The 17,914-nt window shown below is 44.5% G+C and overlaps 1 protein-coding gene across 1 annotated transcript; it reads left to right on the forward strand.

Annotated features, from left to right (window-relative positions):
- The first annotated feature begins 325 nt into the window (after positions 1-325).
- LOC108158503 (serine-rich adhesin for platelets) lies at positions 326-16,602 on the forward strand. The gene is given in 9 exon segments (XM_017290836.2): positions 326-794; positions 1,321-3,110; positions 5,673-5,884; positions 9,723-12,044; positions 13,471-13,873; positions 13,876-13,959; positions 13,961-14,058; positions 14,248-14,286; positions 14,386-16,602. Coding segments are annotated over 8 exon segments (5,457 nt in total). The 5' UTR covers positions 326-794; positions 1,321-1,490; the 3' UTR covers positions 15,065-16,602.
- The last annotated feature ends 1,312 nt before the right edge of the window (positions 16,603-17,914 follow it).

Genomic DNA, 17,914 nt, shown 5'->3' on the forward strand with positions numbered 1-17,914 from the left:
CGTCCGTCTGCTTTTGCTCTATGTATTTTTGTATTTTTTATTCTTTTTACTTTATATTCGTACGAATCGTATACACACGTATCTATATATGTGCATACATATGTATATGTAGATACATACATATTTCAAAGCATACACACAAAGCTGCTGCGCTGCACTGTCGCTGCCGCTGCCTCAGTCTCAGTCTCAGTCACAGTCACAGCTGACGTTAACGCCGCAGTCCCTCCCGCTAAAAGCGCTGTCTCACAAACTGTGTCTCTCTCCCTCTCTCGTTCTGTGTGTGTGTGTGTGTGTGTGTGTGTGTGTGTGTGTCGTACACATTTTTCAGTTGACTTCGTTGAAATAATTTTCGTAACAACGATCACACTCGTTTGTTTATTGCGAAGACGGGAGGACGTCGTCGTCGTGGCACTCGTACAGTCCGCAGAGTGAGAGAGCGAAACGCAAACGCGAAAAAATCAGCAGCCGCCGCAGCACAATAGTAGTGTTATTTTGTTACCTTTTTTTTTGGTTTTTTAAATACCAAATCGCGTCACCCTTGCCTATCACGTGTCTGTGTGTGTGACAACCCACATAGAATTGTTACACCTTGAAGTGAATAAATATTGCAAAATAACAACAAATGTTTGAGCGGATCATCCAGAAAATTGGTTAAAGTTTTTTTTTTTTGTAACCAACCTGAAGTCAAATCATCGAAAATCATGCAACAAAGGCAACAAAAGCAGCAGCAACAGCAGAAGTTACAGTTTGTTTTGTGTAAGAGTGAGCAGTGATACAAAATATATATGATAAAGGTATATAGACAGTTGCATGTGCCTAAATTTGTGTGCATATGTGTGTGGAGATTGCAAATTGAAAGAAAAATGCAACCAAAATTGCAACAAACAAGAAGCACCAACAATTACAACGGCAAAAACACCACAAACAACATAAAATATCGGCAACAACAAAAACTGCCAAAAGTGCGCGCACGAAAGAAACAGCACGACACACACACACACATCCACACACAACGGGAGAGAGAGGTTGAGAGAGAAACCCAAAAAAACATCACGTTTCAGACGTTTGCTTGTTTGTGTGCGTGTCCAGTGTGGCCATATCTGTGTCAACTGTGTGCGCTGAAGGGAGAGAGAGTGAGTGAGGGAGAGCGCGCATGCCGGCCGCCCCTCTCTCCAGCGTGTGCAAGGGCCTGTGCGTGTGTGTGTTTTTTATTAATTTTTTTTTAACAAAACGTCATCAACTGAGTTTGTGTGTGGCAGAGAGTGCTGTTTTTTTTAAATCCTTTTTTAACAGAATAATCTTTTCTGATTCTTCCTTTAGCCACTGGGCGGAAATAAAAAACAAACCCAATAATACAAATATAATACAATACAATCCCTTTACAAAAAAAAACCAAAGAACGTGTGATTCAGTGAGAAAGAGAGCAACGCCGCCACAAGGGGAGAGAGAGATCAAAGAGATAACAACAGAGAGCGTGCCACATCCGCGTCATGTCGGACGAGGATGTGCAGATCACTAGCGTCGTGGACGCCAACGGTCAATCACTGCCACTGCAAGGCAATAGCCTGGGCGGAGCTCCTGGTACCGTCAAGCAGGAGCGTGCTGACGATGCCGAAATCCGGGAGCTGGCCGCCAAAATGAAGGAGCAGCAGAAGCACCAGGCCGCCCAGCTGGCCAGCCGCCAGGCCATGCAGCAACCCAATGGTGCCGGCTCTGGCGGTGGGGCCATGCAGCCGCCCATCACCAACGGCAATGGACAGACGAACATCATGAGCTACTTGTCACGCCACCAGAAGCTTCCCAACGGTACCATGCAGGTGGTGCCCGCCCTGGCCCCTAACGGACAGCGGGCCAACGGGTCGGTGCTGATACAAAATCAGGCCGTTGGCGCAGGCGCAGGTGGAGGAGAAGGCGCTGAGAAGAAATCATCCGCGGGTGGGCCCTGCGACGAGGAGTCGATCATGGGTCGCTTTGGGTGGGCACAGTTCGGCAAAGTCTCTATACCGTACATCTACCGGCAGACGGAGAAGTACTGCTCGGTGCGGATGATCGAGCTGAAGCTCCTTGGCAAGTACCTCAACTGTTTGCATCCGGACATCTACTCCAGTTGCACGTGCGTGCGCAGCTACTATATCACAGACTCCGAGGCGCGCCTCTTCATTGAGGTGAACCACAAGCACTGCGATGGCGAGTTTGGACGCGACATATTCACCCAAAAGGATCTGGTGGTGCGGCTAGGCGACGCTTCCAAGTTCTTCCAGTTCCTGGACATCTGCTACCGGAAGCTGGTTACCGGCAGCAAGACGCCCTCGGAGAAGTGCGGCTTCATCCGGATCAACAAGGAGTCAGTCGTCCCGTACACGGTGCGCAACAACCAGCAGGTGGTGCCGCTCTTTTACTTCGAGGGCGAGACGGAGAACCTCAAGACCAAGGCGGAGCTGCTCAACGGCTGGGACCTGGCCTACCTGAAATTCTGCTGCAAGGTCCAGGGCATCCGTAACGAGCTCTTCTCCAGCGAGAACGTCGCCGTCATCTCGCTGACGGACATCAAAAGCTACTTCCCCAATGGCACGGAATTCGAAGACTACTGGCCTAGCAAGGTGGTCGACTCCAACCTGCTCATTGGCAATCGGACCAACGTAAACAACTCGGTCAATTGGACCCGCCAGCCCTCCGCCCCGCCCCCAAAGATCACGACCACTGTGAGCACCAACCCCTCCAGCAACGCCGGCACTGCCGGCAGCAACTCCACTAACAGCGGCGCCAGCGTCGGTGGTAGCGGCGGGGGCGGTGGTGTGGGCGTACAAAAGTCCCAGCAGTCCCAGCAACACAACACAGCTGCCGCCGCACAGCATCTAATAAAGCAGCGCGCTGCGGCGGCGGCCAACGCCAATGGCGTCTCAAATACAAGTGGCTTCGGCGCATCGCAGGTAGCGGCGGCAGCAGCGGCCGCCTTCAATACTCAGGCTGTTGCAGCGGCGGCCTCGGCAGCGATGATGCAGCAGACAGCGGGCAGCAACCGCATGCTCTCGCAGGCGACGGTCCAGGCGCTGGCCAGTAGCGGCTGGATGTCGGGGCAGAGTAACCTGCAGCTGCACGCCCAAATGATGGTGAGTACCCATTATGTACCGAGTAATCCTCTGAACCTTTATTCGATCAGCGCCCGATGTCGTTTTGGCGACCATGGTAGATCGGGAAAGACGTCGGAACTAGAGGTGGAGAACTATCGATAGTGGGCGCCATCAATAGTGGACGACAGTAATTTCAAAACCATAAATATTGTTCGATAGTACCATCGATAGTGGTCAGTGGTCGATAGTCTTAATAAAAAATGTAGTGTTTTTAAACGTGTAAAAAGTTGCTTGATTTGATGCTAACAGAATTATTACAATTCTAAATGCAGTAGGCGGTTCACAATTTTAAAGATACCAGAAAACCAAAAACGCAGTATCGTAGAGAACTACGATATTCTCTAGAATGCAGAATCTGAACCAGATCATATCATTATTATAGCCGGTAAAAAGTAAGTGCCTAGATCTCAGAGAGTATAAGAGCTAGAGCAACCAACTTTGGTATCCACACGCGCCCGACGACACGTTCTGTCGTCTCTCGTTTTCTGTCTCTCTCGCACACACTCTTTGTCGTCCAATGTTAGCGCCGTTTGCCGGAGGAGAGCCATACTGACTATGTATCGGGTATAAATGTAGAGTTGCGGTCGCAGCAGCAACTAACAACGTTGCAACAAGGGGATCCTTGTTTTATTTTTGGATTCTGTTTTATGGTTTTATTGTAGCCAAAGATTTTGATTAAAAAAACAGCAGGTCGTTGCCATTTTTTTCCTTGAGCCCTGTTCGTCTATCAGAGACAATTTGCCCTCCCTTGCTGAAAACTCTTTCAGACTCCACAGACGTAGCTGGGATGCATAAATATTTTAACATCAATGATTTTAATAATGGAAAGTCTGTTGGGTTGACCTGCAATTAAATGCAAGGCGTACCAAGATGTCAATGTATCCTTTAAGGTGTCTGCAATATTTTGCGCTGAGTGACTTCTTGCATCTTTCAGTTTTCTTGCAGCTAACGATGCGGCAAAGAATATAGTTAATTTTGCCGAAGTTTCTTTAAAGAGATTGGCCATGATGACGTATCTCAACTGTGTCCGGCTGGAAGGAAAGCTTGTATCGTGGATCCATACCTTGGGAATATTTGATACTCGATCTGCAACTGCTGCTTGTAGATGCAATGTTTTCGCTGTGAGCACAAGCATCTGCTGCTGGTAAGCCGGAATCGGGAGTATGGCTTCTCAAATCCGAGTGGAACCTTTCTAGGGGGTTCTACTGGTCTTGTACTCTATGTCGCAACTTAGGCCCTTGGTGAATTTCGTGTCATGCCACTTTCGTACACTATTGAGACTTTGAAGCATCGATAGTTTGGTAGCTTGATAATGCCCTACCATCGATAGTGTCGATAGTGCCATGTCGAGTGTTGAGGTCCATATCTAGTTGAAGTTACGTTCATGTCCCAGTCCTTGTTCATACTTTAAGCTCCATCTGCTGTTGCACATCTGCATGCGATTATCCGATTCTCCCACCAAGGTTTACCTGGGCTACCGACTGAGCGTATCACCTTCCACGTCCACGTCAGACCACCAAATTATGTTTTCCCATTCGATTTTGATTGATTACAGGCCCTTTTTACCATGCCTTAAAATGCCGTAAATATGACTGAGAAGTATACGCTGTAATTGCCAAAAGTTATGCATATGCATGCAAATACCAGCGGTGCAGTCACATGCTTTGTAGTTCGGTTGAGTGCGTAGACGACAGTCTCTTGCCTGCTTTTTCGGTACGTGTAGCGGCAGCGCAGCAGCAGAACACGAGAATCCTCAGCCCACGAGATGGGACCGTTCCGTTCCGATCGACCAGTGATTTAGTTTTCATAATTAAATAATAATAAATGTGAAATACAACAAATATAGAATATAAAAAATAAATATAAATATATTATAATAGTTATAATTATTTGAATGGTAAATGGTGGTAAACATACATATCATATACACATATTTATTGTCGAAATACATCTTATAAGCGTTATTATCGGCTAATTATGACGGAGAATTTAGGAAAAAGGGTATTCGGTGTTTCTACAGCTATCAGACCCTGTATTTGTGGTAGTACATACTGCCATATATGTATATGTATATGTACATATATTATTTAGTTCTTGCTGCAACTCTACGGCGGGCTCTAGACGAATAAATCGAGCTACAGTGCGACGGTGTACACATTAGTGGGGGGCCCACTGTAGTTTGTGCGCCCAGTTTGTGCTGGCCTGAGTTTTCTAACTGAGTTTTTCACAGTTTGGCAACCGCGCAGCAGCCGCGCAGTCGGGGAAACTAGGTCAGCCATCGTGTGCAGCACAGCACGATGGTGGAGCAGCAGCACACCGCTCTCTCACACTTGAACACATACAGTACACACACACACACACGCGAACACACGCGCACACACGCGCACACTCGTGGGCACAAATAGTTAGTGGCAACCTGTTGTTGCCGTTGATTGTGCGATTTCTAAAGCCTCCCTCCTCTTGCAGTTGTTTTAATGCGGCTACTCTCGTTCTTGTTCTATCATTTTTGGGGTCTTCTCGACGGATGGAACTGAAACACAGGCGCAACAGTCACACGCGGCGAGCGCGAACCGCGTGGGAAGCTACCGCGAGCATATGAACAACCTGATGATGAGTGGTAGCAGCCGTCAGTCGTACTCCTACAACAATCCTGCGATCTCGATGTCCTCGGTGAACAGTCACAGCGCCAGCGGCGGGGGGAATGCCCCACCGCCTTTGGTCCGTTCCGCTGCCGGCCAGAATGCCAATCACATGTAAGTGCCTGCCACATTCGTCTATCGATTGTTAATTTTATCCCTTCTATCCCATTTTTTTTTTTGCTATCTTTTATCGCAAAAAGCCCAAAGCAAACAAAAAAATAATAGAAGAATAAAACATAAAATAGAAAAACTCTTATTTACGTACTTATACTATTTGATTTTGCTTTTCTTTATGATATTTATTACATTGAATAGATTTACGACGTTCATTTTGTTGAATCTCGATGCAAATGCGCAGAAATTGTGTTTTTCAAATTTTGTTGTAATTCGTTTTTGCCAATCAACCTTACTCTATCATTTTTCTTGCTGTTGTTTTATTTACACATAGCAATCGGCTCTAAGTTGTCGAGTTCTCAATGTCTCAATTTCGAAACGAAACGAAACGAAACGATGCGAAGTGAAGCGAAGGGTTGTACGTGTAATTGTTGATCGATAAATCGCATTTCTCTCCTGTTCCTGTAGCTTAGCTGCTCAATAACCACATATCATAATAACAATATCCCTGAGTGACGAGACTGTACAGACATTGAGAAATCGCCGCTTGAGCTATAGCTGTTCTGCCACTAGGGTGCCACATGACATATACAGACAGTCGATATTATTTTACCTCTTTCTTTATTCTCTTATCTAATGCACCGATTGTTTTTTGGATCATCCTCAATGTTAGATATAATCAAACAAAATATTAAAAACACACACAATAAAAAATATATGTATATATATATAACTACCGAAATCGGCGTTTGTGCACGCGTTTTATTTCATTTGATTGAATATATTTTGAACTGTTTTACCGTTTTAAATGAATCAAATGCTGTATGTACATACATATATACATATATTAAATTATTAAAAAAACAAAAGAAATCAACAACAAGTAATACTCGCTCCACGCATTACTTCTCTATGTCTCTCTCTCTCTCTCTCTCTCTCTCTCTCTGCTCTTTGTTTGCCTTTCAAAGTCATGCAACATTTATTAGAATTTTCGTTTAACGTAATTTCCCTACAAGATAATTGATTCCATTTTAATCGTATCGTTGTTGTTTGAGTCCAACGAACGAATATTAGTATCACATGACCAACAGACAGTACCGGAAAACGTATTACTACCGTTACGACTTATCGTGTTTGCGTTTAAAAGTACAGTCGACATCGTGTCTACACCAGTTTATGTTATGTTTTTCAAAATGAACACATTTTCCGAAAACCGCAAAAACAGCCAAACAAGAAAACCCCCAATACCAGAAAGCCCGACCTTCTGCAGCGTTGTGTCTACGCTGTGTTTTTGGTTCTCCAGATTCCTAACCACTTACGGAATGCATTAGGGTGCCTCAGGCGAGGCTCCAGCACAACCAGAATAAATCAGATCGGCTTCGGTTTCGGTTTCGGTGTCGGGAGAGCGACTGGGGGGACTGGGTGGAGTATATGTATGTACATGTGTATCACATTGGGAACGGTTCCGACTAACAATATCCCCAAGCCAAGTTCCTAGTAGAACTAAACTACAATCGACTTAAATTAAACTCAGCCAGCACACACACACACACACACACACACACACATACACTTACACTTGCACACACTTATACATATATCATTTAGTAGTATTATTTTTATTTTTGGAAAGATCTTTTTGATGGTACCCCTAGAGATTGCATGTCCTTTAGTTTGCCTTTTTGATGTTGCTCAACCCGAATGAACTGAACAGAAATAATAATAATCCAAAATCTAAAGGTGTACGTAGAATACATATGTATCTCTATATAAAAATATATATACAATTTATGTACATATAATATAATAGCTGTATTAGTTTTCGAGATGATTATTTTTTGTTGTTTTACATACATACGTATGTATGTACATACATATGTACATATGTATTTGTTTCCTGCTGTAAAATTCTGTTTATTCCTTTCCCCTACCCCAACTGCTTCTTTCTTTGTATTGTACAATATTAAGCTCAATAATTATTAATATCCTTTGGAGAGATCAAATGTCAATAAAGGAAGAACAACATATTTTGAAAAACATAAATTCGCATATTCAAATGAGAAATCAATGAAATAATAATGTTTTTACATATATCATTATATATATATATTTATATATAATATGCAACGAACATACATACATATCTACATTTATTCTATGGCTGTGTGTACCGACTACTCCTAATGAAATCCCGCGCACACATACCCTCTTCAACACACACACACACACACACACCCACACAAACAAAAACACACACAAACACACACGTACGAATACGCATACGATGACTCACGACTTGAGACGAACGCTGAATGGGACGGACGGAACAGAAAAAGCAAAAGCAACAACGAGAACAGGAACAAGTCTTTTGGTGGTGGTGGCAGGTTTTTACCCCGTTTCGCCCCACGCGTCCCTCCACCCTGCATATGTACATATATAAAAGGCGAGTAGAATCTGATGCTATATTCCCCCGTTTGAAACGCAACGGTAAAGAAAGCAGGAGAGCAGCAGGAAAAGGGAGAAAGACCTTAGGGAGAAGAGAATAATTTAAAGAAATAGCTTTTTGAAAGATTATCATTATGATCACACACACCACAAACAAAAGAGCACACACAGAACCACACACACGCAAATACTTACATCCATTTTCAATGTTCATTACAAAAAAAAATAAACCTAGTATTCGGCAAAAGATAAAAACAGAGAGACAGAGAAGAAAGAGAGCGAGAGAGTGAGAGAGAGAGAGAGAGAGAGAGAGAGAGAGAGAGAGCGAGAGAGAGAGAGAGAGAGCGAGAGAGCGAGAGAGCGAGAGAGAGAGAGAGCAACAAAAATAATAATAGTAATAATAATAATAATAATAATAATAATAATAATAATAATAATAATAATAATAATAATAATAATAATAATAGTAACAATAATAACAACAACAAAAACGAGCGCACAATAAACAACGATTATTGACTATTGGTTTGGTTTCTTATTATATTTTCATCGGCAGAAGATATTCTTCAAGGGGAAGGTACTCGAGATATTAGTTGTTTGCGATATGTTTAGGCCTCGATCAGTCATCGATTTTCAGAAAAAGATTGTAATTGACAACGAAGAAGTATGAAGAACAAGAAGAACCATAACAACAACAATAACCACAAGAAAAAGAAGTAAATGAAGAGCTCGAAGATGAAATAAAAGAAGATGAACTATAGAGAGAGGAGAGGCTTGCGCTGCCAGACAAGAGAACAGAAAAAACAGGGTGCAGAGCAAGAAGAAGGAGAAGAAGCAAATGAAGACAAGTGCCATTCAAAGCCAAACTCAAATTGAAATCAAAAATGATGTACAACACAAACTAAATCGTAGCCTAGAAATTGTTAACTTTGGCCTTAGATCCCACCCCATCCCATTCTTTTCGATTTCTGTTTGTCCACAAAATGTTGTGTGTACTTAACGGTTAGCTAGAGATAAGTGAAAGCATTCTGTTGAAATTAAAAAAAACAGAAACAAAAACAAATCCTGTAACATATTCTATATCAATGGTACGAGTATATCTATATTTAATGTATGAGAATGTTCAAATAAGAAATCAGAACGGCAAATGCGGGAAAACATAACAATTACAACAAAAATTGAAAACCAAAAACTTGTAAATCAAAGTTAATTCAAAAAGAAAGAACTAAAAATAAATCTAATAAAATTAAAAAAAAAACACAGAAAAAGAAGATCTAAAATTAAATAAATTTGAAATAAAATCGAAAATAAAAAGAAAAAATGGAAAACTTAAGATCAGAGAGCTCTCTCCAACAGCGGTACAACACTTATGTATTATATATAATGTTTCTAGGTCGAATGTCGAGCAATCACTGGTGCAACTACAGCAACAACAACAACAGCAACAACAACAGCAAAAGACTCAACAACAACAACGACACCAACCACACCAAAACAGCACATTCACCAATAACCACGTACAACAACAACACACTCCACACCACAACCAAAACCAACAATCACACCAACAGAATAACCAAAACAAGAACATCCATAACACCCATAACACCAACACCAACACCAACACCAACACCAACACCAATACCAATACCAATACCAATAATAGTACCTACAATCATTCCGGCCACGCCCTTGCCAAAAGCCTCAGCCACCACAGCGTTGGCGGGATGAAGAAAAATACCGCCTCCTCCTCCTGCGCCTCGATCAACGTAAACGCCAGCGTCAACGTGAACGTCAACGCCAGCGCCAGCGCCAGCGCATCCCAATCTGCCGCTGCCATGGCAGCCGCTGCCGGCTATGTACAGGCCCTGTTAGGCGGAGTTGCGACCGGTGGCGGCAACGCGGGTAACTCCTTCAACTACAACCTGCCTTCGACCCGGGCAGACTATACGAACCTGGCACTTTGGAACCAGCTGACGCCAGCGCAGCGCCTGCTCTTTAGCCAGCAGCTTAAGGGTTGCGCCAGTGGGAGCGGTGGAAGTGGTGCAGCTAGTTCAGCCAGTGTTGGCTCTCATCCAGTAATCGCAGGAGGAGTTGGATCCGGCAGTTCAGGCTTGGGACAGAAGAGCTTTCCGGCACTGCCTTCCCTGCCGCTGGACACGGACTTGATCACGATGCTCGACTACAACAATCCCAACAAATCTTCCTCCCTCTCGGCCAGCAAGAGCTCCAAGTCTGGGAGTGGCAGTGGCAGTGGCGGTGGCGGAGTGACCTTTACGAAACCCAATGTCCCACCACTGATACCAGATGGAGGGGCCGGCGGAGTTGGAGTGGGAGTTGAGCAGATAAGCTCGGGCAAGAGTCGTAGAGGAGGAGGAGGAGCCGGCGATGGGTCCGGTGGGGCCACCACCATATCACTGAACTCCTCCCAGGCGCTAGAGGACTTCGAGAAGAAGCAGAAGATGACGGACGAGATGCGGGCCGTTATCCAGAAGGTCCTGGCCAATCCGGATCTCTCCACCTTTATCCAGACGAATGCGGCGGCAGCCTCCAACCATAGTCAGGGCCACCTAGTCCCCTCCTATATTTCCCCTCCAATGTCCCCGTCGGTGGGCGTGGGTCTTGGTGGCATGGGTGGATCCCTAGGCATAGGCGGTGTAACCACTCTGTCCCTGGCCTCCAACCCGAATGTGACCATCACGCCACAGCTGCCGGGGCACTTCCTGCACTCACCCTCCAGCTCCTGTTCCAGCTCGAGTGCCTCTACTACGGCCGCCTCACCGCTCGGCAATAGTCAGGGCCAGGCTCCGGGTGGTGTGGCGGGTGGTGTCGGCACAGTGGGTGGAAAGGGGGGAGTGGGGCGCCAGAAGAGCGTGATCTGCTCGACCAAATCCAACAATCTTCCCTTGGCCGTCGTCTCCCTAGCCTCAACCGCAAACTCGCTCCAAGGCAGTGCGGGGGGTCGTCGCGGGGGGTCCGTCAATTACGGGCGTCAGACACACAGCCATAGCCATAGCCATAGCCACCACCATCATCATCCCAACACACATGCGCAACAGTTTAGTGGTAGTAGTAGTAGTAGTAGTAGTAGCCACTATCAGCAGGACGGCAAAAATCCTGTTGCCGGTTCCGGTTCGTGTTCGGGTTCGGGCACTCCCAGAACCACACCCACTGACGTTATCGATTTGTCCTCTTCCCGAAGGTCTCTGGCAGCGTCAGCGGCTTACCTGCAGCAGCACCAGCAGGCGGCTGTGGCGCAGCAGCGCATGGCGGCAGTGGCCGCCCATCATGCCCAGCAGAACGGACGGAGCTCATCGAATGCCGGCGGTGGCGGAAGCACTGGCAGCACCGGCGGCAGCAGTAGCGGCAGCAACTCATCCTCCTCGGGGTCGGCGTCGGCAAACAGCGCATCCCTGCACCTGCAACGCCATGCGGCGCTGGCTCATGCGGCGGCGGCCGCCAGTGCGGATGGTGCCCAGCGGCTATGCGTGATTCCGGAGATACCCACAAACAACATGAACCTCCATCCGTACAAGATTCAGAAGGTGTGCGTCGACAAGCACCTGGTGCCCTGCATCAACATGAAGGCCTACAACGACTCCGAGCAGCTGATGACTCTCATCGAGTTCCAGAAGAACTTCTTTCCCTCAGTGCCGCGCGAACACTGCAAACGGCTGATCGAAGCCCTCGGCGTAGAGCTCTACAAGGCGAACCGGTAAGATAACTATGTACATATATTGATTCACATAAAAACACATTTTTCTAATTCAAAGTCAAAACTTTTTTTGCTTTTAAAGATGGTCTTAAGATCTACTCAAACAACGTACATTTTTACATACAGTCATGGAAAAAATAATAGTTTTTTTTTTTTGGTTTGGTTTCATAATTTTGATCGAATGCGTATAAAAACATAACAAAACAATAAGATTCAAAACATCTATGTACCAAAAATAAATTTGTTAATTTTTATGCTGAAAACAAAGAAAACGAGGGGGATGTGTTAGTTGCTGCTGCGCCCCCAACTCTACATTTACACCCGATACATAGTCAGTATAGCTCTTCTCCGGCAGGCGGCACTAACATTGAACGACAAAGAGTGTGTGCGAGAGAGACAGAAAATCAGTCAGAACGTGTCGTCGGGCGCCGCGTAGCCACTGCAAATATATTTGTTCCTTTTGGTTATAAAAATGACCCGATCTGGTAGATATGGTCATTCTCTATTATTGTGGGTTTTTTTTTTTATTTTCTCGTATCTTAAAAATTGTGGATGCCCCGGATTTTCGGCCTTTGTGGCGGTGGAAGGGGGTGGGGAGAAATTTTGATACACACTAGTGAAAGTAAGGTCTAACAGGAGTGTGGATACCAAATTTGGTTGCTCTAGCTCTTATACTCTCTGAGATCTAGGCGCTCATTTTGAGCGATAGGAAAAGCCTACAATGAAACGTGTCTGTCAGATAGAGACAGAGCCAGAGAGAATGAAGTTGTTTTCTTTATTCTGGCTATAATAATGATACCATCTGGATCAGATTCTGCAGTCTAGAAGAAACAGTCATTCTCTACTTTTCTGTTTTTTTGTTTTTCTCGTATCTTTGAAATTGTGTAAGTCTCAGATTTTCGTCCTTTGTGGGAGCGGAAGGGCGAAATTTTTAAATGCACTTGTAACAGTGACATATCATAGAAGTCTGTATAGAAAATGTCGTTTCTCTAGATCTTATAGTCTCCGACCACTAGGCGCTCATCCTTTATGGGGTCGGAAACGCTTCCTTCTGGGTGTGGCACACATCCACTTTCACCACAAATCTAAATCGAGTACCCGGAATCAAGAAAAAACTTGAGGCTATTTGATTAATCAGCAGTGTACTATGCTCCTTCTACCCTTCTAAGAAGATGATAATCACGATCGGTTGTATGTACACACATATTTCATATTTTCTTATTTACACAAGCTTTAGTTTCATATCCATAATCCATATCCACTTTGATAGACACTGAACTGGATTTATTAAATATCTCTCACTGAAAACAGTGTTGAAACGCTGTATCTTGATAACTATGACTTTATTAAAGGTGCTCGTTGAAGGCTAGGGTATTTAAAGCGCTGACCCGCCACATTACTCATGAAGTTTCCTCTTTCATTGCAGCCGACAAGTGCAGATCCTGATGGAGTACGATCGGACCTACACAGAGGATATGCCGCTCGTTCAGGTGCGCGATATCATCAAATACATGACGCAGCTGACCTTCATGACACGCCAGTCAGAGCAGCCGCCGGCTAAGCGGACGCGAACGAGCTAGGATTTAAGCTGGGGAGCACAACATTTGCCACCAACAACAATCACAACAAGTACCACAACAGCCAACACAGCCACAAGAACTTCGTTATCAATTACAGCTGCAGAAGCAGCACCACCATCAGCAGTGGCAGTGGCAGTGGCAGCGTCACCACTGAGAAGAAGAGCCACCACACCGCCACACAGCCTGGGCAGTGATGTGCTGCCAGCCAAGCGAAAGTCGAGTGCAGCTCTGGCACCGCCTCCAGCACCACAGCAGCAACAGAAGCACCACAATCACCACCCAGCACATCAGCAGCAGCCAACCCAACACTTTCAGCTACAGCAGCAGCGAACACACAACAGCAACACATACGAAATGTTGTACTCCCACAACCAACACCCGCACCACCACCAACAGCAGCAGCAAATACAACAACAACAACAGCAACAACAGCAACAGCAACAACAGCAACAACAGCAACAACAGCAACAACAGCAACAGCAACAACAGCAACAACAGCAACAGCAACAACAGCAACAGCAACAACAGCAACAGCAACAACAACAGCAACAACAACAGCAACAACAACAGCAACAACAACAACAACAACAACAACAACAACAACAACAACAACAACAACATGCTGAGCAGCAGCGGCTGCTCAAGAAGCGGCAGCATGCAGAGCAGAGCACCACAAGGAGCAGCACTACTACCACAATCAGCAGCAGCAGCAGGAGCCATACTAGCACCACGCCCACTACCAGCAGCAGCAACAGAAGTAGTAGCACCACCACAACCACCAGCGCCAGTAACAAAACTGCGGCCCAGAAGATGGCCGAGGCGGAGCACGCCTACCTGTCCAACATGTACGGAAAGGCGGCAGCCAATATGCTGAGTCCGCCGCTGAGCAGCGCCCTGCCCGAGTGGAGCCTAGTGCAACAGAAACAGCAGCTTCAACAACAACAACAGCAGCAGCAGCAGCGTCAGAGAAGAGCAGCCCAACTGCAGCAGCAACATGTGGCAGCGGCAGCCCCAGCACCGACTCCAGCTCCAGCAGCACGTGCACCGCCACCACCACAGCAGCGGCACGTCATGCTCCGTCGGCACAGCGTGTGCGCGGCAGGATTAGCCAGGCTGTCGCCCGCCTCAAGCCACTCTTCCTCGGCAGTAGCCTCGCCCACTTCGGCTGCAGCCGCAGCCCTTGCCGCAGCCTCCTACTACGGCAATGCAGCGGCCGCGGCGGCGGCAGCGTTTACCGCACCATATCAGCACCACCATCATCACCACGCGGCGGCGGCGGCAGCCGCACATCATCATGCAGCTGCAGCGGCGGCTGCTGCAGCGGCTGCGGCGGCGGCACACCATTCGCACGGCCAACCGTCGCCGACGATATATCCGCCGACGCCACCGCCATCGGCGCCGTGGGTACATCCCTGGTATGCGGGTGATGCTCCCTTTTGAGAGCGGGGCCCAAGGCGCCTGGATCAGCGGGAGCAACAGCAATGATAGAAGCCCAACAAATATCCAATTGTAAATTAGTTTTAGGGATAAGTGATTTATTAATTAATCTTAAATAAGATCCTTTTTATTTTTTGGATTAGTGCTTAAGTAGGTTAACTAAAACAATTTCTGGGCATTATATGCCACTAACAATAATCGACAGACGCAGACAGAGGTTTAATAAGAGATTTAGAAACAGATATAGATAACCGATACCAGATACAAGACCCGGACCCGGACCCAGACCCAAACCCAGACCCAGATCCAAACGGAGAGGTTACGGAACAGGGAGGACAAGGACAGATCGATGACTATCGCTACTTGGATTTCATATAGACATTTGCAGTAGAACATTTTCAAATGAGAACTCAAAGAACTGACTACAATTTATTATCAAAACAAAACCCACACTCAAACAAACACAAACATAAACACACAAAAATGCTAACCACAAAGAACACACACTACAACACAAGCAGAACTGTTGAATTGGCTCGCTCGCTCTCGACTGCGCATTCGATTTTGAAACGAAAGTCTTTTTCTAGCAATATTTACATGCATATACAGGTGGTATATGCTATAAATATGTAATATATCTCGTAATAACAACTCGTAAATTGTAAGCAGGAAATTTAATTTCTTGCATTTCAAACTGCAACTAAATCTAAAATTACCACTAAACCTACAACTAAAACCAAAACTACGACAACAACTAGATCTAGATCAACTATTTGGAGTGAGTCAAGAAATAGTTATAAGTGGGAGAGTAATTTAGAGATTCCACCTGCTACGAGTATATCCTTGCTAACGATCGTACCATCATCATCCTCATCGACATCTTGCTGGTCGAACGATCAGAACAGCATAGTATAAGATCTAAGCAATTTTTTAATTGAACAATTTCCAAAACTTACCAATTACATAAAGCTAAAAACTAAAAACTCGAGTAGAAAAACTATGAACAAAAAATCAAGAAAAATATGTTAAAAACATACAAAAAAGAGATCATAGTTCTTAAGAACAAAATACCAACAAGAAGATTAAGTTATATGCAGTGTATGTATATCGGACTGTATATGTACATATTTGTATGAAATATTTGAATATCCGTTATATGGATTTTACAAACTCTCTTTATTTTGGTAATTAATATTATTATTATTATTATTTGATTGGCGAAATAGAACTATTTTTTTTTTGATTTCTTCACACTCTCCACATTATTAAAATATCTGGGCAATTTCTGTTTGTTTAAATTATTCGTATTTTGTATACTAAGCGTACACCCACAGACATACTCAAAGTACGCTAGAACGTGGACATTGAGCCAGGACAATGTAAAGTCTACGACTATGTATGTATATATATTATGTTAACATATGTACAAAAAATCGCAGTTTATTGAGAAATCCGTAAAAGTATTTATTTAAATGTTTTTTTTTTTTTTTTTTTAATTTTCGCCAGAAAATAAAGAAATGAAGCAAACCTAAGCAGAAAAACCTACAAATGTTTATCAATTTCATTGACGGAAGAGGCGCGTCTTGTTCGAAATGTCTAACAGAACTTGTTTTAACAGTTAGCTTTTTGCGCCTAACAGTAGACGAGGTGGTGCCTAAGGCACCACTACGAATTCCAATACACTTGAATTGAAGTAGTTGAAGGGCGAGACCAGCAATGAAAGCACTACAGGGAACAGCATGCAGTAAGAGTTAGAGGTATGCTTTTTTTTTTGGTACTGGTACTTTTATCGAATTGGTGTCAGCGCAGCAGCAGAGAAACGATTAATTTATACTATGAAATTATAGCATGCGGTTCAACTGTTGAATCAACATTAGCGCTTGTTGGCTTTGTGCTTTATACTGTGCCGGCATTGAAGACTAGTGGAACTAGTGTTGTGTTGCTCATGAGTGAGTGAACAAAAAAGAGTTGTTCACTTAAGTGAGCAACTGAAAATGTTCCTTCCAAACTGTTCTCTTTTGCTCACTTGTTCATTTTTGCTCATTTGTTCTCTACTCACTTTTTGTGAAATTTCGCTCCTCAAAGGGCATTTTGCGTTCTGGCAGTTGTTGCTCATAGTTGCTTTTACTTCACACTTTTTGTAATACCGGCAAAACTGTTTATTCTTTTGAAAATTCAGTATGTCGCTAATTCGAAGTGTATTCGATACTTCGGAAGTATAGTGAAATTCGGAATCATTGCATTTTTATACCCGATACTCAAAATGAGTATTGGGGTATATTAGATTTGTGGTAAAAGTGGATGTGTGTAACGTCCAGAAGGAATCGTTTCCGACCCCATAAAGTATATATATATATTCTTGATCAGCATCAATAGCCGAGTCGATTGAGCCATGTCTGTCTGTCCGTCTGTCTGTCTGTCCGTCCGTCCGTCTGTCCGTCTGTCCGTCCCTATTAGCGCCTAGTGCTCAAAGACTATAAGAGCTAGAGCAACGATGTTTTAGATCCAGACTTCTGTGATATGTCACTGCTACAAGAATATTTCAAAACTTCGCCCCGCCCACTTCCGCCCACACAAAGGACGAAAGTCTGTGGCATCCACAATTTTAAAGATACGAGAAAACCAAAAACGTAGGAAATCGTAGGAATCGTAGGAAATTACTATATCTTTAAGACTGCAGAATCTGAACCAGATCGTGCTATTATTATAGCCAGAATGAAGAAAAGAATTTCATATTTTCTCGCTCTGTCTCTCTCTAACTCACACGTTTCATGTTCGGCTTTGCCTATTGTTAAAAGTGAGTTCCTAGATCTCAGAGACTATAAAAGCTTAAGCAACCAAATTTGGTATTCA

This window comes from Drosophila miranda, chromosome XL (genome assembly GCF_003369915.1).
Source record: "Drosophila miranda strain MSH22 chromosome XL, D.miranda_PacBio2.1, whole genome shotgun sequence".
Classification (NCBI taxonomy): domain Eukaryota; kingdom Metazoa; phylum Arthropoda; class Insecta; order Diptera; family Drosophilidae; genus Drosophila; species Drosophila miranda.